The sequence below is a fragment of the Heliconius melpomene genome, chromosome 19 (assembly GCF_056956725.1).
Source record: "Heliconius melpomene rosina isolate 202511_hmr_F chromosome 19, ASM5695672v1, whole genome shotgun sequence".
Lineage (NCBI taxonomy): Eukaryota > Metazoa > Arthropoda > Insecta > Lepidoptera > Nymphalidae > Heliconius > Heliconius melpomene.
In genome coordinates, this window is record NC_140407.1 from 13,379,743 (window position 1) to 13,404,878 (window position 25,136).

General features: G+C 33.1%; 2 protein-coding genes across 4 annotated transcripts; one reads left to right on the forward strand and one right to left on the reverse strand.

The window, feature by feature from the left end:
• Positions 1 to 1,516: 1,516 nt before the first annotated feature.
• crp (transcription factor cropped) lies at positions 1,517 to 6,567 on the reverse strand. 2 transcript variants are annotated; one of them, XM_085202561.1, is made up of 3 exons: positions 6,158 to 6,567; positions 5,515 to 5,680; positions 1,517 to 5,430 (listed from the first exon to the last, which is right to left on the reverse strand). In XM_085202561.1, the coding sequence occupies exons 1-3, from the start codon at positions 6,244 to 6,246 to the stop codon at positions 4,666 to 4,668; spliced, it is 1,020 nt and encodes a 339-aa protein (XP_085058687.1). In that variant the 5' UTR covers positions 6,247 to 6,567; the 3' UTR covers positions 1,517 to 4,665. The 2 variants fall into 2 exon arrangements, with proteins under 2 accessions (XP_085058687.1, XP_085058688.1); XM_085202562.1 differs by lacking the exon at positions 6,158 to 6,567 and adding an exon at positions 5,864 to 5,992.
• A 538-nt stretch (positions 6,568 to 7,105) lies between these two features.
• LOC146528899 (uncharacterized) lies at positions 7,106 to 23,480 on the forward strand. 2 transcript variants are annotated; one of them, XM_085203647.1, is made up of 7 exons: positions 7,106 to 7,272; positions 10,846 to 11,029; positions 12,330 to 12,521; positions 13,558 to 13,680; positions 19,395 to 20,702; positions 21,325 to 21,402; positions 21,519 to 23,480. In XM_085203647.1, exons 2-7 carry the CDS (start codon positions 10,859 to 10,861, stop codon positions 21,558 to 21,560), a joined length of 1,914 nt encoding a protein of 637 aa, XP_085059773.1. In that variant the 5' UTR covers positions 7,106 to 7,272; positions 10,846 to 10,858; the 3' UTR covers positions 21,561 to 23,480. The 2 variants fall into 2 exon arrangements, with proteins under 2 accessions (XP_085059773.1, XP_085059774.1); XM_085203648.1 differs by lacking the exon at positions 7,106 to 7,272 and adding an exon at positions 7,683 to 7,795.
• Positions 23,481 to 25,136: the final 1,656 nt, after the last annotated feature.

Genomic DNA, 25,136 nt, shown 5'->3' on the forward strand with positions numbered 1-25,136 from the left:
CTAATCGTATATACGTATATATATATTATCAGTAGTTTTTTTTTAATATATGTTTATATAAACATATTTAAAAATTCACGCAATATATATTTTTAAGAAATAGTTTTGTATCAAATCTATCACCAGTTCATAATTCTTGTAATTACTAATTATATATTTTTCAAATAAGTGTTTATTTGAAGGTAAAGCGGTTGAAATTTTTAAAAATCAGCGATTCTATGTATAGAATTGTAGAGATCGTCGTGGCACAACGTCTGACTGTAAAAGTGACGATTGTGGGTTCGATTTCTGTTCGAAAAAATATATTATTTAATATTTTTAATTTCTCGCTCTGGTAGCAAGGTAACAGCCATTAGCGTATATATAATAATAATCTAGTCTAGATTATTATTCTAGATTCTAGACCTATCTAACTCCTTTACTATTTTTATAATTATTGGGATGGGCGCCAGAAAATTCTGGAGTGGGCATGGACTCCCCCTTCTTACGTCCATGGATAAAGCGCGGCGTTGAGTGACGGATCACTCAACACGCAATGACTCAAAATTTGGCGGAGTCTGGAATTTTAACACTAGGCTCCCCCTGTTTACCTTACGGGATACAGCGTGACGCTAAAAATAATATTTAATAGTTTCTGATAAAACACGAAAAATATTATATTCGGATTTTGTACTTTACTTATTTATAATATTGTGGACTGGAAATAACAGAGTATATCTACATTCCAAGAACGTCGCCGCAAACAACGAAACTTTGAACCAGCAAATACCATGTTTACACAGTGCTCATCATTTGTACGAAACGAAGATAATGACTGAAGTGTGAAAATTCTAATTTAACTTCCCACTCGCAATTAGTAGTGCAGGCTAAGAGAGGGGAACTCGACGCCGCCTTTTGAATTAGAAAAAATATGTTCAGGAGTGCATCGAACCTACAACCTTTTTCTATAGTTAGACGCTGTCCAACATGTACGTGTGTGTGTATAGTTTTATCATTTTCATTCTTAAACATATTTTTTTAGCTTCATGCTGTATTCTGCACATGCCAGTGTAGCTAGAGTGAACCTAATGTTACGACCGAATTCTGGAGGAATTTCGTGTTCAGTGGCCGAATTCAACGCTCCTCTATTGTATAAATATAATATTTTAGAGTGGGAATCGCACCCTCAATCTCTTACTTTTACAATGCTTAAGTATGTTCATTATTCAACAAATTCATACTCCATCGAAATCTTTTTTTCTCATCATATTTTTTGTAGCTAGTTTTCATAGGCGGGAAATCTCAGAGTCGAAGTTCGCTAATAAAATAATCTCAACTTTGGTAAATTTATTAAAAAAGTAAGAGATATTATGTATTAATATAGTCTTAGTTGTTAATTTCGATATATTGCAAGATAAAACAAAACTTTTTTTATGCATAATGTGTTTGTGGTTATAGAACTTAACGCCAATACAATATTTGTGTTTGTTAATATATAAAACTATAATATAAAAAGGTGTAAATAAAACATCAAAAATATCAATATTTTATAAATATTCATAAATGTAGGTCAAATGTGGTACAATTATTCAAATCAGAGGAAATATTATTACCAACGTCATATAAAAAGGAAACATTAATGCGTCGTTTTCTACACTTTATCGTTAATCCTAATTACGATCTGTAAAAAATATTTATCGTAACTATCTATATTGTATAGGAACTCGAGTCTGTTAGAGATAGGGTGAAGATACTCATTGACATTGCGCTTATAACTACGTACAATATTTATTTATGGTAAAAGCAGGTGGTTCTGATTATAGACTGTACACTAAAATTATTCTATATTCACCCCATGTCTAAGTGTGGAACGACTCAGCCAACTGAATTTATTATGTATCTAAAATAATTCCTTTCACCAAACACTACTCTAGTAACGTGTAAAAGTGACAAATAACGTATGAAATGTGAATTATTAAAACATAATTACAATACAATACATTCCGCTCTAATATAAAATTAAAAATATGATAGAGTGTAGAAAATGGTAAATTGTTTCATTGACAGTAAATCCAATAAAACATGTGTACTTAATTTTATACAGATTACACTTATATTATTTTGATGATTAAAATTTAAATGTCAAATTTAATTTTTACACAACATCTCATTAGCTCTAGCAGCTATACTAACCTTTACTGTTTCCATTGTTTTAGAAAAAAATGTGAAAGAAAGCAGTAGACAATACACTGGTGATCATAATTTACAAACTAATTAATAAGAAATAACCATTTTAATACTTTAAGACATAAATAATAACACATTTTAAACAATTTAACTCGCTTTCTTTGACTTAAAATCTCTTACATTTAAATGTTTTGACTACACTAATAGTATAACCAAGTCCGTTATGATACATAGTTTCATTATCCTATACTGACGTAATGTAAAAGGCGGTAGGCAGACAACTCCTTACGACTATGGACTCAGAAACAGAGTGTGAAGATAACTTCATGGTTCTTTAATAGCAGAGTTCACATTGCAAATATTAAAATGAAAAATTTAACACCAACGTTAATATTTATCAATTACATCCAAAATATAAATGACAATATGTATAACCAAGCCTGAATTATGTCCCATTTTTCATATTGCTTTACTTTGAATGTCTGTAAACATTGGTGAAACATAAACAGCATATTTTTCATTACCATATCAACTCTGCAATTAAATTAGTCTAAAATCTGAGTACTGGGACTCTCCCTACTAATATAAGATTAGAAACAAATGCAAAACAAATTACAACCAGTCATGGTACTATTTGACATTAAACTAACAGAGTTAAAGAGATTCCAAATTGTTAATTATATTTTAAAATTAATTTGTTTACTTACCAACATTGACTCAATTATTGCTAATATTCAATAAAGAATCTCATGTAAGTCTGTCAGTTTTCAATACACTCCACTATCACTATATCATACACACATAAATACCTACATCGTAATTAAAATTCACACACACGCACACATATAACTAATATGGTGGCTCGAACTAGCGTAACTTAACAATGAATTAATGATCAGTCTTAATAAATTCATATGAACCTTTACACAGGATCACGGCACTATTTTTAAAAAATACATTGTACGTCACTCTGTTGCTGAGTCTAACTTAACATAAAACTAATAATAGATAATATTAACGAAAAAGCACTGCTGGTTAAGTTTTAACAAAAAAAAATCAGCACATTGAAGCAAACAATAAAATCACTTTAATTTCTATATCTAAAATGATGAGCCATATCAACTCATTACTCCTAGTACTAATAAAGTATAATAAACCACATCCCGCTTCCATTTAGTTATTTTGAATTGATGATGATTCTATCATCTTATTATATTAATTACTACAGAGGTTTTAATCTAATTTGTCATTGCAGTATGTAGTAGCAGAACAACCTAGGCCTGCCTTTTGTTGTTACACACAAATACTTCAGCAAAACGACAAACAGGAAACACCAAACTATTCAAATTCACATCTCAAATTGAGATTCATTTTTTGCAACAGAATGGAACCGAAAAATTAGTGCCCTATCTACTGATATAAATAGTAATATGTCACATAAGCAATATATTACATGATTTATGTATTTATATCATAAATCACAAAAAAATTAAATTACCTAGTGTAAATATGGTTATTTGAACAGAAATGTTTTTCTGTAATGGGAAGCATGAACAACGGAATGCTTCACTGAAAGTTGACAATACATACTTACTAATAATAACATACTAATATCAAATACAAAATAAGCACTGGAATAGTTTCAATGAGAACTTCTACTGGGTTATCAATTATAACTGTCCACTTAATCAATACAAATCTTTGAAAAAAAACTTTTTAAAGATTTGTATTGTCCAGTTATGAAGATACAATTAGAACATTACAAGGGCAATGATTATTGAAAATTCACTAAAAAATGCTACTGTTAGTATAAATAAAATATTAATAAAACTGCAGTAGCCGCATGCCTATCATTTATGGCCCCTAAACTATACCTTACATAATGTTAAAATAATTTAGAAAATTCAAATATTATTGCTGTTTTACTGCAACCATTTCTTTTTAGCTGTCTTGTCTTCTTTTATCTGTTCATATTTTTTTAAGTGGCCTGTTAATTTGTTATTATTTAATATTTAGCAGTATTAAAATAAGTAAAAATATTTATATTTGCTCTTTCATGTTAGTATGGAAATTTCTACAATTAGCATGGAAAAAAATATAGCAAATTATTAATATTACAAGGGAACAATGTTAACTTTTATCAAAACAAAAATTGGCATGCGGCATTCAACTTCTGACTCTTTTCTATTAAGTCATTTATATTTCATTAAATTGTAATAATTGTGATTAAATTAATAACCATATTCCATAATAATATTTGAGACTAAACTAAGCACAGCGCCAATCGACTTATGTCACAATTCTTGCATCTAACATTAATATTTTAACCAACTTAGCTTCAATATGATAAAATAAAAAAACGCAGACTTATCAATTTGTCACTTTGGAAAAGACAATTATATAACTAAAATAAAAAAAAACTATATTCGAGGAGGGTCAAGAGGGCACTTCTAACTGAAGCTGTTTAACAAGCCAAAGTCTCAGACTAGTTCAATGCAATCACGAATGCTTCACAACAATCACTCCAGGTCGCTGGGGTGGTGTATGTTCAACTTTTTTTGTTAGTGCTAAAGGTGCATCACCTGTTTCTTCCCCAAACAAGTGATCTCCTTCTAGATGACGAATAGCTTCCACAATAGTTTCTAGATTCTGGCGGCTAGTGCTTGCAAGGTATAGGCGTGACGGGGCATCATGATTTCCATCAGGTATCACTTCTACTTCAACGCGAGGCTCTGCTTTAATAGCCGCTTCGAGGAGAGGAGTGGCCAGGGGGGTTGCTACGGGAGCAGCTAGAGGTGCCTCAGCTGGTGGCTTTTCACCCTCTTCTTTCTCCATTTTACATTCAGCAATATCTGTCTGCTCATAACGTATAACAGGAGTGGATATTTCTTGGGCAGTCTCAGGATACATTTGAGCTTCAAGGGTTTGAAGTCGCTCTTCGAGCAAACGTCTCAATCTTCGTTCACTTTCCAATTGAACTCTCAATTCACTATTTTCCAATTCTTTTTTCTGTGGTGCAGCAGATACTGTTATAACAGCGACCGGTTCAGGGGATCTCGAATTTGTAGTCACATTGTCATCCGTTGAGTCTGGGATTATAGATGGGACAAGAGATAAAACATCACTTTTTCTTTTTTTTATTGGTATCTCACCTCCTTCATGTTGATTCAACAATCTTTTCAATTGACAATTCTGTGACAAAAGTCTTGTCTTTTCTTGTTCCAATGAATATATATATTCTGCAGTTTGTTGTAAGATAGCAGCCTGTAAAATAAATATTTTTCATAAGTACCAGTATTGAATTTTTAAATAAATATAAATTTGTTTGTATATTAACATTAAACATACTTTACTAAGTTTTTCGCCTTCATGACGAGGCAGTAGAGTACGTAAAGCCTGAAAACCAGCATTGATGCTCTGCATCCTCCTACGTTCATTGCTATTTGCAATTTCTCGTCGAATTCTCTTCTCTGCTTCCATAGTTTTACCCCTAGATGATGAACTTTTTTCACTTCTGAAATGATTACATGTATTTTATATTAAAATAATCGCATTTATACTAAAATATATTTTAAAAAATTATAAAAGTCAAAACATTCAAAACTTATCCTCAACATATTTTTTTAACTATAAAATGAAGTGGAACTAAAATAAATAGGTTTTTTGAATTTATTTAAATAAAAATTCACATTTTTACCCATATCAAAATATTTTAAGTTTACACAACAAAATCATGTACGTTTTAATGTTTGGCGTAAGTGTTATAAACGCGTTTACTACGCCTATCTGATTTGTCCAAACATGGCGGCCCAACAGCTGACTATACACCGGCACGGGGCGGGAGCGACCACATATGACCACACTAACATGTGTACATGACACAAGCATCATAAATTATTGTATTATGAGTAAAAATAGTAAAATAGTTTAATTATGTCCATGTGATATTCAAATACGATGAAAAATCTATAACCACGCCGGTTACACCTACCTCGAGATAGCGTGATCAGATGCTTCTTCTTCGTATAAGTTGTAATCTTCTATTTCTAATAAACAAACATCATTACCGTGCAATGACATAACTTAAGCACAAAACGGCACAGTTTAAGGATTCCACATCTAAACATATATTATAAAATCGAAATTAGTTTTAGCAAAGCCACAATGGCGGGAAATGACAATGAGTACAGTCAGGTGACGCTACACAATTTACACACTTCACGATAATACAAGCCGCACAAATCACATTTAAAACACTTGTAATGAATATAAGATATCCATTTATTATAATTTTCTCTAAATAAAGAGTTTTTTTTTTGAAAACAGTAATTATAAGGAAGGAGTCAAGGGCAACACGAGATACGCGACATATCGATGGCCGATGATTTAATCATAGACAAATTCAATTCATAGACTATAGATCTTGGCGCATTATCCAACTCAAAAACCAGATGTTTGAAATTATTTTATTTTCTGATTATAACAAATATAAAAGCTACTTAAATTTTATAACATTAAAAATATAGCACTCAATATTCTTTTTATTTTTATTTATTTTACATTTTTTGTACATCATCATTTTAAATTCTGTATTTTTTCATTAATTATTACTAAATATATAATTTCAATATATTTTCTATAATTATTTACATAAGCAATTGAAAAGAATTATATCTTAGAAAAGATAATTATAATATTGGTATTCGTTCATATAGTAAACGATTTCGTACGCAATTTCGTATTATTAAGGGATGTTTCTATAAAAAGTAAAATTAAATAAGTTTATAGTAAGATATATTAAAAGTCATTATTTTCAGTTTCAATAATGTAATTATTAATATTGATAAGTTAAGGTATTTAATGTTAAATGAACGCATTTTAAAGTATTCTATTTTACGTTGTCAGAATGCACGCTATGTTGGCTCAACTGAAGCGTCTCAATTTTACTAACCAATCACAGGGAGTTTCATTTTTGAATTCGTTCTTGGTGGGTGGAGATTTGCCTTGTCGCCATATTGTGATCGGCTGTGAGTTCTGGGAGTGAATAATTTTATTATTTAAAGTGTAATTTCTTTGTCTTCATTGTTCGGATTTTAAGACCCAAGGGTAAGTTTAAAATTAATATAAGTTTTTGTCATAAATATGGAATTGTCATGAGTGTAATATTTTATTCATTAATATACCGGGCGTTTGATTCTATAAAACTTCGTTGATTTTAAATTTTTTCTTACTTTTGTACATGATGATTTAAAGGTTTTTGTTTTTAGCTCCCTTTAAAACAGTGTATCTTTTACTTGACACAAAAAAACTGTAGGTATAGAGTAATATGCTTTAATTAATAGATTTTAATTTTTATGCATTCTTTCGCCGTATTACATGTTGTAGATACGTAGCCCTCGTGGAACACGAGTGTAAGTGCGATCAATATATGGTAATTTTACTCCGAATGCATTTTTCCGGGAAACCCGGTGTTAGTGCATTCACTAATCGAATCGAACGATGAATCATCAATGTAACAACCGGCGCATTCGCTAAACAAAGGTTTTTACATAAAAGCAATTTCTGAAAAATTTTGCTATATTTTGTTGTGAATTATATTATTAAAACTGGGAGCTTTAGAAAGTTTAAGGTAAAAGTTTACCATTATTCTTATCATGTAAAAAAAACTAAAAGATTTTGAAGAAGTTACAATGATAACTTACAGAAAGTATTATTTTTATATATTAAAATGAAAATACTGTAAGATAATATATAATGTCGTTACAATAAAACCTGTACTCGTCCACATGTGCTAAAGACACACCCTAAAATGTGTCTTACCTCAAAAATCGGGCTTTAGCTAATATAATTATACAAAAAAATCTAAAACTACTTTGGGACTATTAAAGAGACAAAACGATAAGTTCTACTTTATAAAATATATGTGTAATCTATGCATATAATAAAATTGTAACTGATAGCTGCCTGCACATGGAAGATTTATGAGAAAAAATATTATTGGGGGCATTTATCAATGTGTCCCAATAATATTATTATACCCAAAACCATGTTTTTCTAATTTTTTAATATGTCTGTGAGCTTGTGCACACTAATCTCTGAAATGGCTTAACTAATTTAAATGCAGTTTTCACTATTGACAAGCTTAACATTTAGTGTTTTTTTTTTAATAATTTTAATCTGTTCATAATCGTAAATTAAAATTATGATATAAAATATTTTGTTTGATAAAATTGTTATAAAAAACTGTTTTATTGAATTAGCTGAAACTAGTTTTCCGTGTATAGATATTGTCTTTAAAATGATAAAACTTTAATAAGTTACTAATCTGAATTACTTTCGTGTTTTAAATTATTAGAACACGAAAGTAATTCAGATTAGTAAATAAATAATTAAGTAGTTCAAGCACAGGAAGCCACAAGTGGCTTACAAGTAATTAAAGATATGTACTTAAAAAAACCTAATTAATATATCCTTATTATATATAATGCTACTGTTATTTATTTAGTTTTTGTTGTGTTCTACTAATGCTTTTAGTAATTCATTCATTTTCCTCCATTAATTCAACTTTAATTTAGCTAATACAACATTGTTACTGAGATTAGTCATAATGTAAATATTTTATTAACATGATATAGTAAGGTGAATCAACTTAAACATTACAATCAAATGTAATTATCATAACATATGATTTGTCTTTTATTACTTAAGTATAGTAGTATCAAATAGAAATAACTAAGGCTTGTGTATTACACATATTGTTTTTTAAATTAACTTCATGTGGTATCCCACACATGGGAGGGTAGGCAGAGTGAACCTGGAAACCTAGTGTTAAGAGATTCCATTCCCATTAAGACACTTCAGTTCCCCATTTTCTGCCGACCAGATTTACCAGATTTATTGTATAACACAATTGCAAACAAATACAAGAATTACACTAACACATTTAAATATTTAATTTTACTCAAATATGAAATGTATATTTTCTTCTCAAAACGTTTCAATTACATTTAATGTTTTAAATATGAAAGTAAGTTAATATATTACAAAAAATGGATATCAGTTATATGAGAGGGTCTCTACAAGTTTACTACAGGTATCTGTAACTTGTTGACCTTGAATAGTTTAAAGTCAAGGCCATAGTCTGATGTTGAGTAAAATAAACCTATTGAACATACCTAATATAACTATAACTAGAACTTGAACTTAAAATGTTCATATAAAAGATTGCAATTGTAATAGATTAAAGTGTTATTTAATAATATAGGATAAAATTTTAATAGATTAAGCAGGTTTAGGTGGTGAAATTGTTATATATAGTTTATTAATAAATACATATGAAAAAACACAATATAATCAATAGATAAAAAGTAAAGGAGCTTCCAATTAGGCCAAAGAAGTTATTTATGTTCATATTTAATGTAATATTAAATGAATCCACTTTGATGATACTATGTAATCATTTAGAATACATAGTAATATTATAAAGCTACAGTTTGTTTAGTTGAATTGAAGTTAATCTCAGTATTACTAGTTTGGATTGAAAATTTATTTTTGTGTGGTAGTTCATTTATTGAGGAAGGCTATGGGCTGGGCTATGGCTGTATGGGCTTACATCATGTCAATGTAACCCACTGTACCAGCATGTTACCTCCCGCTCTTAGAATATATCATGTGTTATACACAATCCTGAATTAGGTATCTCCATTTCAACACAGGGTTGAAGCCAAAGATAGAGTCTAGTATTATATATTATGACTAATAATATAAGTAACTAGTATTTACTAGATGTTATCAAAGGTTCTAGGTAATTAATTTAATACATTGTGGAGTTATGTTGTTACCATTTACTTAGAATAATTATTTCTTTATCATAATGAAGATACATAAATAAATATAAATTACTATTTTAGGGAATTGCTAAATAGTAATTTATTGGACTATCAACATTTTTTAGAGTGGTTGTTTTAATGTTGACAGATTGGTTTTGAGTAATATTATTTATGAACCGATTTCCCTATTTTGTTATCCGCACATAGCAGGCCTAGATAGAACCTGGAAACCTAGTGTTAAGACACTCCTTTTCACATTAAGGCATTTCCGTTTTTACTTTCCGCGGAATGCTTGAAATATTGCCTGTTAAGTCGCGGAACTCGACGTCGCGTTTTGCGTCTCAGAGCGAGAAAATAAAAATATTAAATATTTAATTTCCACATGTGAAAATCGAAGCCACAACCGTCGTGTTTAGTCGCACCCTTGTCGCCCCTGCCCCACGACGGCCAATGTATTTAAAAATTTAAATCTTATTTATATTTACATAAGACAGCCGAGTGCAATCTGTTCTGGTGAAACAATTATAGATCTCCAAAATAGAACAGACTACAAATGCATTCTGGTTCTATTTTTGAGTGTTAACATTTATTTTGAACATCCTACTTACCCATTGACACCTTTTAGTAAATCATTTTCCTTCATTGGCTCATTTCGACTATTGAAATATTATACTGTTGTCATAGGTTTGTTTTAGGATTTTTTAGTTTTTGAATTGATTGAGAAGTTTTTTTTTCGTCTCAAATGGCATCTAACATATTATAACATTGTAAAAGCGTATCGTAGTTACAAAATCAATTTCCATACACTTAACTTTCCAATAAATGTTAAAAATGAATGCATATTTATCAGGAAGACAGTGATTATGGGTGCTAAGCAGAGCAAGCGCTCGGTGGACATAAGCGGCAAGGAGGCCGAGGGCGCGGGCGAGGTGGCCGCGGCCGGCGCGGGCGGGGAGGGCCGCGTGGAGCAGCTCGCCGACGCCGACGCGCTCAAGCCGCAGCTCAACGGCGACGCACACATCCACGACGCCTCGGTGAGTGTCTTGTAATTGCATTGTAGAGTATAGCGGGGTAGACAGAGACAGAGAGAACCTAGTGTCAAGACTCTTATCCCGACACCAGAGCGAAGAAATGAAAATTTAAATAAATAATTCATTTCCTCGAATGGGGATCGAACCCACAACCAGTCGCGCCACTCACTTTGTGAGCCACAAGTGTGTGACTAAAACGCGCCACGATTGGCTTAATTTGGTTTTTTATGTAAAGCTGGGTAAATCATTTTTTATTTAAAGCTGGGTAAATCATTGAAACTCTTCTAAGCTTATTTTTTCTTTGTTGACGCTAAACTTTGTTCGAAGGCTTGCGTATGACATTGTTATAAAGTACGTTTGTACCTTAAAAAGCCAATCGCTGGCCATAACGGGAAGCGTCTTCGTTCGCACGACTTGTTTAGATGATACAAAGTAGTTTTTTTCTTTTCAATTCTTTTATTTTATAATGTACCTGAAGGTGTGAAACCTTTTAGTGTCTTATGTTTTTGTTGTGTCTGGATGTTTTTAGCGAATTCTAATAATTCCTTAGATGAAGCTTTGAACGCTTGAACGCATTACCTACTGAGAGGAATATTCTTCAATTTATACTAATAACTTAATTTAAAAAAATAGCAACTAAAAGATACTAACGCTCGAAATCCGTGGCGTAAAGGACAAAAATGAAAAAAAGAAGGACTTACAATCATACATCAACGTTTTTTATTCATCTACAACAAGTGCTTTAATAGTAATACAACGAAAGCATTAACAGGGATAAACGCAGTTATTGAATACAATAAAAATATATTTGATTAAATGATTTTCTTTTTAAATAAAGTACATAAATGCTCATTAATTTAGTCTATTGTCTTGTTCAATTTCAATTAACTCGACAATAGTTTGATATTTAAGCGATGTGGGTGCCCGGGCTAGTGTTCGCTGCGATAATTGATGTCAGATGTTATAACAGTCGACCCGCATAACAAACATGGCACTCGCATGTCAAAGCTATTGAGCTTTATTTATTACTTATCTGGACACTATTTTTAGACTGTGATAAAAGTGTCTGTTACACTATTATTTCTTTTGTTGTATATAGAATAAGTAGCTTCTGGTTTTGTCATTTTCCAGTTTATATATGTAATAGATTTTGATGTCGTGTAACATTTTTTATTATTTGAAAAGCTTAATTTGTACGTAGCGGCGGCGGAAAACATTAAAAAAATTAGTTTCACCTTTGTGAGTGTGATAAGAGTAATATTTAAAAAATTCTAAAACTGTTGCTATACTTCATTTAAAACAGGATAAAGAGAAGAACCTCGACAGTGGTACACCGGAAAATGAGAAAGATGCGACCACAGAGAAGGAGTCTAAAGAACAAGAGGATGAGAACAAAGAAGCTGCACCCGTAACTAATGGTGATGCTGAACCAAAGGTAGAGAATGGCGAGTCTACACCTTCACCCGAGGACGGCAAGAAGCCCAAAAAGGAGAAGGTACTGTTAGACTTCAGTTTAAATATTTTAACAGATTTCAATTTGAACCAGTAAAAAAATATACAATTGTAGTTTTGCCTTTACTTATAGTATATTTTTTATTATTTTATAATATATACTATACTGTATATAATAATCGGAAACTTGTAGCATAATATGGGAGAACAGCGTGTCTGAATCTAGTAGTCATAATTATATTGTCCTCCACCAGGTCGCCACATCGTTTCAAAATTCTGGAAACAATTCAAAATTATTATCGGTCCATGAAACGAAACTAGAAGTTTATACAAACAATTACTTTTATTAATTTTAAGTAAGCAATTTAGTTATTATAGCAGCTTCCATTATCTTTAAAACACTAATTGAATACATTCCTCTGCGAATTCTTTAACCAATTAATATACTTTAGTGGAACTGCCAATTAAATAGTTTAACTTGTGTAAAACATGTTGTGCTTCATACTTATGTTAGCTGTTAATCTATAGAAAAAATAGTGTTACTCATGTCTATAAAATGTATAACAGTGTCTTAATTATATCATTAATGTTTTTAAAACAATTGTACGACTTGTGGTTATTTTTTTATGCTTCACAAATTAACTCCATGAAATTATATGTTTCGTTTATTCTCTAAATAAAAAAATATATTTAAAAATAATTGAAGTATAGAGAATAATAACTTTATAGTGGTATGAAAATATGCAGATTATTTAAGACCACGTTAACAATGAACAGTTTTATGCTAATAATAAATATACTCGTACAGTCATCAGATGCACCGAAAATGCTTTTTTTGTTAAACAAAGATGCTCGTCGCTTTGTTTCTCTTTACAATTTCATTATTATATTTATAATTATAAAAATATTTAAATAAATTGTCGGGATTTAGATTATATTACATAGTTGTATAGTTTTTTAAGAAACTGCAATTAACAATTGCTATTCGTGTCGTTATTAAAATAATGATTTGCAGTCAGTATTAACAAAGGAGTATTAACTATAAAAAAGATTGTATATATTTTTTTATGAATAAACAGGTTAAGAAGAAATGGTCCCTGAGATCAATAAGCTTCAGCAGAAAGGATAAACCGAAACAAGAAAAGAAACAAAAAGACGATGAATCTAAAACAAACGGAGAACCAGAGAAAGTACCTGAAGAGGTAAGTGAGAGTATAAAATAAAGTAAAACTGTAATAGTTGTTAAATAGCATCTCCAATTTTCACAATTTTAGTGTTAAAACACTCGGTTTTCCTACTTTCCGCATAATTTTAGGAACATTGCGTGTTGAGTGGCTGAACTCAATGCCGCTTTTTTTAGTGTTGACAGAGCGACGGAATGAATTATTCCCGTCAGTGGAAATGGAATTCAAAATCGTCTCGTTTATAGTTAGAGACAGCGGCAACGCTATTATTTTCTAAAAAAAAATTATAAGAGTAGTGAAAGGTCTATCTATATATTTCCATTAGTGTCTAATAGTGAGTTGCATAAATGAAATTATGATCAATAACTTTCTACTGCGTAGTATCTTATTCGTATTCCGTCAACGCGGTCACTAGTCACTACACAATGCCGGCTTGCCCCACTTTCGTCGAGAGCCAGAGTACTGTTTATACTACGACGAGTTATATCTTATATACTTAACATATGGCCGTAATCGAATCTTAAAATTGTTTGCTTAATTATTCAAGTCATTGACCCGCCTGAGAGAAACTCGGGATGGCGATGTAAAATCAACCGTAACATGCGTCTAGTTATTATTTTTATTTTTTAACTGTTAATTCTAATTATTACTAAGTTTCGGCAATTTTTTTTGAATATTTTACAATATGATTAACAGTATTCAACGTTTTTTTTATTCTAGAAATCTTTACAGAGCTAAAATTAATTGTCAAATTAGCACTCGCTTAAAGTAATCGATTTCGGATACAACCTTGCCAATGGACCGGCTAGAAATCGATTTCTATGACAAGAAACTATTGCGTAGTGCATTGCACCCGAACCGGGGCGAGGAACAATGCGCATTACAATTCAAAATGGTGCTATATCCGCGCCAACAGACGTGAGCCGGCACTGTCTGCCGGCGGTATCGACGTATCGCGCCATTACCGGTACTAATTCATTAATACCCCTACTGAAATATTATAATACGATATTAACGGTAAAAAAAAACACCACGTGGTGACATATGTTCGTTACTCGACCCCCACCAGTTTTCGACATGTTCAGAAAGCTGATGACTAATCCATTTAATTCAAATAATTTTAACTTCTTGCAGTTAATTTATGTTTTGTTATAATATGTCGTAAATATACTTTAGTGTTAAAAAAATACAGATATTTTATAATTTTTGTTGCGAGCGTGGTCGTATCGCCCCAATCGGCTTTGCATTAAAACTTGTTTGTGTGCAAAATAAAATTAGCAGTCCGGGGCAGGTTTCCGAGGCCTGCAGTGGGCGCGGACCCGAAGGCCGCTCCTTGAGATGATTGCACGTCGTATAACACTTTTTCTATACATATTCTTATATTACACTAGTAATTACGCTCGTAAACATTTATGTTGACCCTTATCTTTTAAAATTTAATTAATAATATCTAATTACAAAGAGTCGTGATTGTACTTGTTTTGTTTAGGTCCATTTTTGTAACGTTTTATATTTGTAACAAAGAAGAATTAATATTCTTTATGAGGCTCCAATTCCTAAGGCCAACAGCCAAAAACAACAGACCGCTATCTATAAATGGAACCATGGAGTCTAATCGTGTTCGTAGCGCGGTGTAGTGTAGACAATGCCATGAAACTCGCTACCGGATAAGTAACACGAAGAGCCAAGTTCATATTGCATATGTTTACCAAACGGCGGCCGACGACGGACGACGGTCCGCGTAATAACAAGTGTTCTCGTCTTCTATCGTATTTTCATAATACCCCCCGTTGAATACAGCTTTGATTATAACAAGGAAGGGGTTTCGTTTCCTTTTGACGTTATCATTCTATTGTTATGTCAACGATCTGATTGTGACCGCTCGTCGGTCGTGAGAACCCGAACTAGATGTAGTTGATATATCTGCCAAGTAAAAGTTTTGGTTTAATAACATAATATCATATAGGATCGCTTACTACTTATTACTTTATTGAACTATATATATTTATAAATATATATTTATAAACTAAATATATAGATATATATTTATAGATATAAAGACTAATATATATTTTTACCTCGACAATGGTACTAGATTGTTTCTATTTATATTCTAAAATTAAATTAAGATGGTTAATGGACCAGAAACTATTTTCAATGTCTTATTTATAAAAGTAATTTTTTATGTTGTTATCTTCATACAGTCGTGTAAGGCTTTATAACTGTGGAGTATAATACTAATTGCGCAAATAAAAGTGAAGTTTTACTCGACCGCAGTTTCACTTCGCTTAACAGTTTTTGCGAGTCATCCGATTTCAAAGTTTTCACATCTTGTGTTTTTGATACCAATATAAACATATTTTGTGACATCGCTTAAGAAAGTTACAGTAATATATATAGCTAACTAGTAAGTCTATTATAAAGGCAGTAATGTTAGCGAAGTGAAGGTAAGTGGGATATGTATTCAGAACGATTGGTGTAATCGGTGGCGGGCAGGGCGACAACCTCCGATAGCGCATACGAACTATGAGTTGTGTATTATACGACAGTGCGCCAGAACCGGCCGAGATGCTTCTTGCTATCTCCATTATTTATTGCTCATGCAAATTATACTCCGTCGGTCACACGATACTGGCGGCGATATGACCACTTGTGTCGCTTACGTCGTTACTGAAGCCCTTGATTGGACCATCTTTTCTTTAGTTATTATAGTTTCCTTTATATATTTAATAAAAAATATTTTATAATTTTCTCATATAGAATTTAAAATTTGTTTAATTCAATATTTTGAAAGTATTCGTCACAATCAATATGTTATGCAGAGCGTAAAACCCGTCACCGTAGTTCTGGCCTGTGTTCCATTGAAGAGGTGTCGCTGATTCACCGGGAGTTTACCGTTACCGGATAAAGGTTAATTTAGAACAAACTATAGAATCGACCCTCTTTGTTCGCATTTGATGAGGGGCGGAACACAATGTACTTTCCACTAAACATTGAAAGGGCTTGCTATTTTTATTGCAATACCATTAAAATTATTGGAAAACGAGGTGTGACTCTTTGTTATGTACATTTTGATTATTATTTTCCCTTCATATATATTTAGGAATTTGGACAATTGACAAATTTCAACAAGTTTATTTAAAAGGTCAATTTAAAGAATTTCTTTAATATAATGAATCTCAATATATTTAAATAAATCATAATAACTGCAAACCGAAACTTAAATATACTAACATGTTATCGTTATGAAATTAAAATAGTATAATATATAGTGCGACGGTACTATGCTTTCGTATTTATTCAATGAAACAATACTAAAGCTGACAAAAACTGTGTTATTTATGTGCGTACATGACTGTGCGCGAGTCGAACAATGCCAGGTAGCTGCTTCCTGTGCGTGACGCGAGGATGTTAGCCGTATTGTACATATCGTTGTTCGTTTCGGACATTGCTTTCGTTTATCGTTTCGACCTCAGCTTATGTTTATATTTAATGGGATGCCCGTTTCATTGATCTTTCAGGGTTTCAAAATGAAAAGTTTTATCAGACGTCCATATTGATAGTTGACGCTATTATTTCTTAGTAATTTCGCGTTCAACGAGATTTTGTTGTATAAAGAGATGCGAGATTGAACGCCACATATAAGCGAAGAGGAGTGACAGTAGCGACAGGAGGGACAAGTGATAGTTAAAATTTATTAACAGCTTTTTCAGCATTTTTTAATAAGTTACTTTAAAATACATACTCCATGAGAATATTGAACCACCGTCCATCCCTAATATATACAGTCTGCTTTGTACCACTAAGTAGCCAAGGTAACTCTGGCCTAGATGGAGTGGGTAACATCGAAACTATTAACCTGATGTCTACAGAGTCTGTATAACCTTCCTAAGTAATATAACTCCTGAGATTAGTGCGTTCAATCAAACTCTTCAGCTTTTATTATATGTATTAATATAATATATTATATTAGCAGTTATGTTCCTGAAGATGGCTAGAACGACAAATTACCGTAATCTATTGTGTTATAAGGAAGTCTGGCTAAGTGATACAAGAATACAAAACAGACTTAGAATAATCAACTTAACTGTAATTTTATTTGACACTTTATTTTTCATATTCTTTTTATATTGTATGTAGACGGATGTGGGTTCGATTCTCCCTCGCAAAAATTAAATATTTATTTTTTTTATTTCCTTGCTCTGAGAAAAAGGCAAAGCGCGACGTTGAGGTCGCCAATCAGCACGCAGTGTCTCGAGAATTCGTAAAATGGTTAAGTAAGTGTCCTAATAGGAACATACCCTCTTCCTACCTTGCTACGTGCGGGATACAGCGTAAAGCTAAAAAAAACCAATACTGATTTAGACAACTTCTTTGTTCCATGGCAGCCAATTTATAATTGTCATTTATGGTATTACTGAGCGTTGTGTGCTACATGAATCATGTCAGCGTGCCAATAAGTTAACGGCACGCTAACTACTCAAAGGTTGACTGATTCATCCATTGAAATCATAATTAGTCACGGAAACTGAATAGTTAATGAGAACCGATCATTCATCTCGTGTTTTACCTATTTTCCTCTATATTGTATTTGTAGGTAATTGAACACAGAAATCTATATGTATGAGTAAACAAATGTGGCCTTGCCAGTATCGATATCACTCCGTAGGTATTTACCAAGTTTCCGCGGTTGCGTATTTTAGAAAAAACAATACATATTATATATATATATATATTTTAAATATCAACGCATTTATTTGCCATTGACATAGGAAAAGAGTATTTTAGTCAACAAAATTAGTAGGCACAATATTTTGGTTTTGAAAAAAAAATTCAAGCTGTAAACAAATCACAAACAAGTAGCGAAACCATATTTTTATAGTATATTGCCATATTGACAAAATTAAATTTTATATATAAAAATAACATTGCCTTATAGTAAATGCGGCATTGACGCTTAACAATTGTTTACTTTTTAAAATAAATTATGCCTGCTATTTTTGGATAAAACATTGTTTACTTTTTGGTTTATGGTTATGTGAACATCAAATTAAATTTTTTAATACATTAAGATCAATAAATTATGGAAATTAAGGCTAGTCATGGCACGTGGGCAAAAGCGTGCAACTGTAAACGCAACAAAATGTGGGTTCGATTCCCATTCGATAAAATATTTCAATTTTTAAATATTTCATTTCCTCGCTCTGGAAACGAGTCAAAGCGCGGCGTTGAGTTCCTCCACTCAACACGCAATGCCTCCAGAATTTAGGGGAAATCGCGGTACGGAAGTGTTTTAACACTAGGTTCCCAGGTTCCCCTCTCTCTAACCTGCCATATGCGGGATTTTTTAAATTAGACGACATGTTCTAATCCACTTGTGATTTTAATAATACAAAATATGATTGTCAAGTTTTTATATTGTTAACATAATTGAAAGAAGTGTAAACCCCATGATGTAATTAATCTACCCACGACCACACTCCTTGAAGGACAGCTTACGTAAAATGTGTAGCCATGCATAAGAAATTTATGCGCTATAAAGGGGTTATATTAAAGATCTCGATTTCATTCGTTTCACTTTATCAAACAAGTAATATGAATGTTGATAAGCTATCTTTCTTAAACAATGTAAATACTGTATAAAATTAACAATAGGAAACATTATATATTTTAATAAGGTCTGAATTTAAAATATTTTTAGAATAAACATTATAATAAATAATTCTTTTCAGTCGGCTGAGCAGAGTCCTGAGTCGGAGAAAAACAATATCGTACTCGAAGAGTCTGTCGAAGCTGAGGCTAAAGATGAAAAAACACCAGAGACTCCGGTGACTGAGCCAATTACGAATGGTAGCATGACACCTGAATCACCGAAAGAAGAATCCCCCCTTCCGGAAGAACCAGTGCCTAATAATAAGGAAAACGACAGGACGGAGACGCCTAATGCTGACGTGGCACCGGAAACGTCACCTGTCGTCAATGGCCTCCCCGCAGAGGAACCTAAGAGTGAGACCCCCGAGCCGGTCGTAACCGAGCTCGAGACTAGCGAGCCTAAGGAGGCTGTTGTCGAAAAATCGGAGCCCGCCCCCGTCATTGAAACCCCTGTCGAGAAAGAGGTTTGTGTCGAAAAAATGCCTTTAATTGAGCCTACGCCTCCACCGCTCCCCGCTAACCCCCCTCCCTCGTCGGTGGTCTCTTTCGCCGCTAACATCATGGCGCCTGAACTGCTCGCCGAACCTGTTCCCGCTGATCCCGCGCTCGTCGACAACGCGCCCGCTGACCCGGCGCCTGCAAACCCCGCGCCTGCAGACCACGCGCCCGCAGACCCCGCGCCCGCTGACCCGACGCCCGCCGATCCCGCATCCGCTGACCCGGCGCTCACCGAGCCCTCGAACACAGACCCTGCACCCGCTGACCCCAAGCCAACAGACCCCAAACCTGCCGAGCCTGTGCTTGCTGACCCTGCACTTGCAGACACCACCCCTCCCACCGCAACTCTCCAACCCACCAACAAATACACACAACCGATCGATACCAATGAACCTGAATGCAGTCTCCCAGTGATTAACCAGAACGCTGAAGTTAGACCCTTGCAACCGTCCATCAGTGTCACGGACGCGGACGAGGACCCCGCCGGACCCGCCCTGCCAGATGTTCCGACGGAAATAGAAAGTGAGTCACACAATATAAATACGGAAAATGTAAATATTTCGAGTGATAGCCACTTGAATGATGTAAAACCAGAATGTCATGAAACCTCCATCGATGCCGATTCCAAAAAGGAAGTAGCTCTTACTGGAAATGACGACAGCGATAAAGAAACCCAGAACATTAAAGAAGAGAACGAATCAGTTGAAACGACGACCGACGCTACGTCTGCGAAGACGAACGTCGCTATAAGCAAATTAACCAATGGTGTCCCCGAAACAGATAATTTAATAAACGAAATTAACAATATGGAAAACGGGACCGACGACCACAGCAAAGAGAACGCGGTGACGACTAACGGCGACGTGGACGCGCACGACGACACCCCGCAGGTGAATACGACGGTCTTGCCCTAGTAGAGGATTAGTGTCCTGTTCGACGCTCCGCACTGTACAGACCCCTGAGCATGAATGGCCTGACCTGGACCCCCCCCCACTCCCACCTTTACCTCCCTCTTACCCAGTTACAGCATGCCCTTCCCGCTTTTGCTAACATCACATCCATATTTCTTTATTCACATATGCACAGCACTTAAAGTTATGTTGGAATGTTTTTTATTTTATATTAATCATAATATGATATATTATAATATTTTTACATATCCTTCTTACGAAATTTTTTAAACGTAATGTGGAATAATAGTAATTCGACTTAGCATGTTCACGGTCATTACAATGTCTACTAAAAATAAATTACGATTGTTGCTTCTATTTCTTAGTATATTATAAAGGACTCAGTCCTTCAGTCACCAATGTAGTATGCGTAATTAAATAAAGAAAGAACCCTATATTTAGTCACTTAGTGCACTTTTGATTACCTTATACAACATGCATTTGGATTGTATTTATTAAACACATTTTAGTTTCTATAAACTTACAAACAATAAATTATATTTTAACATTAAACTGGTTGAATACCAATATTAGTAATACATTTACCTATACTAATTTATAGGAACCTGCTCCAGTCTCTGACAAGCTCGCTGAACTCATTCCTGAAATTCCTTCAGTGCCAGAAGTAAACAATGAATTGGTAAGAAAATCTTATTGTATTATAATTTGATGAGATAAAACAATATAACTGTTTTATTGATTTGGTTGGAACTCTACTTCGCTAGTTTGTATATAACTTATGTAATTTGTTGGCAGGAAGCGCCGAGCGCGGCGGTGGTGGTGGCGGGGAGCGACTAGGCCGGCAGCGAGCGGAGGACGGTGGGCGCTAATCTGAAGACGAGCCTTTTATTTATTCCCGAATAGCGAGTACTCCCGGACGATATCGAACCTAGTTCACACCACCCACGACTAGTGTAGTTTAAGTTAGCGTGCTTTGCTTTTGTAAAATTAAGGTTTTATATATATATATATTATAACAAAGTTATGTAGCAGTATACGGTGCGTTAAGTTGGTGCCATGATTACAGGGGTATTAGTTACGTCCCTCCTCGGATACTTCGCGAGCGCTAGTTACTCCTTTATGATATCATTATTTAGAGAATTATATTATGAATTTACCAATTTTTCTTTTTTCTGGACGAGGAAGTTGGTTTTGCGAGCGTGCAGTATATACAACGGGGGGCCGGCTGCCGGCTCCCATTATATAGGAATATTGTAAAACTAAATTCGATTAAGATGTAGGAAATAATCTGCGGATATGCATTACGATTCGCGGCCACTGTTGCGGCTCTACCGGTTGCGAGCTGGTAGCCAGCTGGCCAGTGACTGGCCCGCGAATAAACATTTTGTCACTCAAAAGTTATAAAATTAATATAGGTTTTAATGATGAGACTATTATTATGTATATACGAATAATTACGTTTTCATAAAACATATTTTTTCTTAAATTCTGTTGTCGAATAAAAGTTTAAAATTGCATTTGTATATTGTTATAAGTGATATGAAAATAATTGATTTCATTTAATTTTTTAAGTATATTTTATGTAGTTGTGTTATTTTTACACCTTATAATTATTAATTATAATAGTAATATAAATTAATTTTGGATTCAAGCTCTCTTTCTGACGTGAATTTTGGAATATTTTATAGACAAGCGCGAATCGCCATGTGTCGGTTGCCTATTTTGATATATTTTGTATTTGAGAGTGTCGCTTCGGTTTCGCCCATCATACAAATTTGAGGGAAGTAAACAGAATTTAGTCGACATGTCTCTTAAACTATCTTTCATTGAACGAATTCTCAATGTGAATTGGACTTGTTACGAGCGGCCAAGTTTTCGATTAATCTATACAATTTTTATGCATATACAAACTACAATTTATTATAATCTGTACTATTTAGACGTGTAGTGTTGTAACGACAAATGAGTAGTGAGGTGTGTCGGTCACCTCGTCGTTCGTTGGACTGTACTATGTAAGATTTGATATCTCTTATACACTTATTGTCATACTCTATAATCGTGTCAGATGAAATTATTTTCCATTTCGTATCCATTTTTGTAATTTTATACATTTTTAATGAAATTTTGAAGTGACACATCTGCATAACGGGGGGTATTTATTACTCCCAAATTAAATTAGCAATACATTAATACGAGTGAGACATTCCATATCAAATGCGAATATCTAAAATGTATTCATTCCCTTTTTTTACCTTTATACATTCGAATATTGAGAGTGATGGTTTGAGCGGTTTCCATTGTGTCGTATACTTGTCACACTATAAAGTGAATCTGCTGATACTTTGTGATTTTATTGGTTAAGCTGTTAGGTTTGTAGCTTTTATATAAAATAACTTCTAACCATATAGTTTTTAAGACTTATATTCGCTCAAAATTTTTACTTTTATAGGTTTTTTTTAAATTAGCCACAAGCACAACTAAAGTTCTTACCAAATGCCTCTGTTTCATTCAATTATCATATTAGTGCAGAAGTGCCAATTCGAAGTCTGTATGTGTATCTTTTTATATTATTATAGATTGCAGAAATATTAATTTGATAATTATTACTTTGTCTGCTCACGTTACTACAAACATAATAGTGATAATGGTTGTTTAAATTGCATGATTGAACTATTTTACATATTTATCAATGTTCAATCTTGCTGAAATTTGATGTTGATGTGTGAATGTCTCTAATTAATAAATTTTAAAATACAATTTGATTTTTATTATCCTTTTCCGTAGCACTTCTTTTATAAATGTGGTGTTTCGGTTCTCTTCATTTAACAACTTAGTCATATTTTAAAAGCTCCTAATAGTGGCTATAGTAATAAAACACTTGAAATTGGTACTTAATTGAAATAATTGTATTTCACTAATACATAGAATAGACTAGTTAGCATATTTTTTATATTTTAAGGGCCTCATATCAGTTGTTCATGAGTTATCTTGTGTCCATTTTATCAAATCCTACAATTCAGGATGACATTTTTGTCTTTATACATCTTCGTCAATGGGATGGCTTTTGGAACGAAGTTCCTTACGGCAGGCTTGGAAGGGATAGGGATTTCGCTGAGTGACCGAACTGAAAAAAATGTGATAGTAAAACCGTAAGAAAAATGCGTGGAATAAAACCGTTAAACGAGACGTGCGCAGGCGCGACAGCGACGCGCCATCTATTGAATCCTTACCTAATTTCATACAGTCAGACACACGCCATCTGTTTGGAATCGTTTGAAGAACTATATTATTGATTACAAATAATATGTAATCTATATATATAAAAGGACTTGTCCTCACTGACTGAGGTAAGACGCACGCACAGCCGTAACCGCTGATGGTAGAAACGTTAAATTTGGACAAAAGTTTACTTTTGTAATCTGGACATCCACTAAGAAGGGATTTTGAAAAATTTTAACCCTAAAGGGGTGAAATAGGGGTTCAAAGTTTGTATGGAAAAAAAATTAAATCGGCACTGATGTTTATAAAATTTTAAATTTAGATTTTTAAAAGTATTTAATTGAACACGTGTTTCATCGTTTTCTAGAATTCTCCCCCTAAGGGTGCAAATAAGGGGTTGAAAGTTTGTATAGGTGTTTTTTAAATCGTCACCAAATTTTACAAAATTTGAAATTCAGACTCTTAAACGTATATAATTAAACACCTGTTTCATGGTTTTCTAGAATTCACCCCCTAAAGGTGCAAATAAGGGGTTGAAAGTTTGTATGGAAAAATTCTTAAATCGCCACCGATTTTTATAAAATTTGAAATTTAGACTCTTGAAAAAATTTAATTGAACATGTGTTTCATGGTTTTCTAAAATTCACCCCCTAAGGGTGCAAATAAGGGGTTGAAAGTTTGTTTGGAAAAATCTTTAAAATGCCACCGATTTTTATAAAATTTGAAATTTAGAATCTTAAAAATATTTGATTGAACACATGTTTCATGGTTTATTAGAATTCACCCCTAAATACGTAAGCGAAGCTGCGCGCGTCCGCTAGTAAAATAATAATATTGCGATTTTTTTGCAATTTGTGTCAACTTCGATCCTACCTGGTGTCCCACGACATTACATTATATATTTAATTACTTTCTCTATACACTACAGTACGGTCAACAAGTAGTGGCAGCTGAAGTTAGATTTACTAAACTTTGGCGCATTGTTCACTCGGAAAGCAAATAATCAAAAATTCTTAAATCTGAGCAGCCATCTACAGCTAAATTTCGGTGCCTTTTACTACTCAGAGGTCATCTATACTATACTATAAACAGTAAAAAAGTATTTTTTACTAAAAAACTATTCAGGTTAAAAGAAAAAAAAATAGAACACGAATCAATAATTCTTAAAATTCGTCTGTTTGTATGCGTATATCT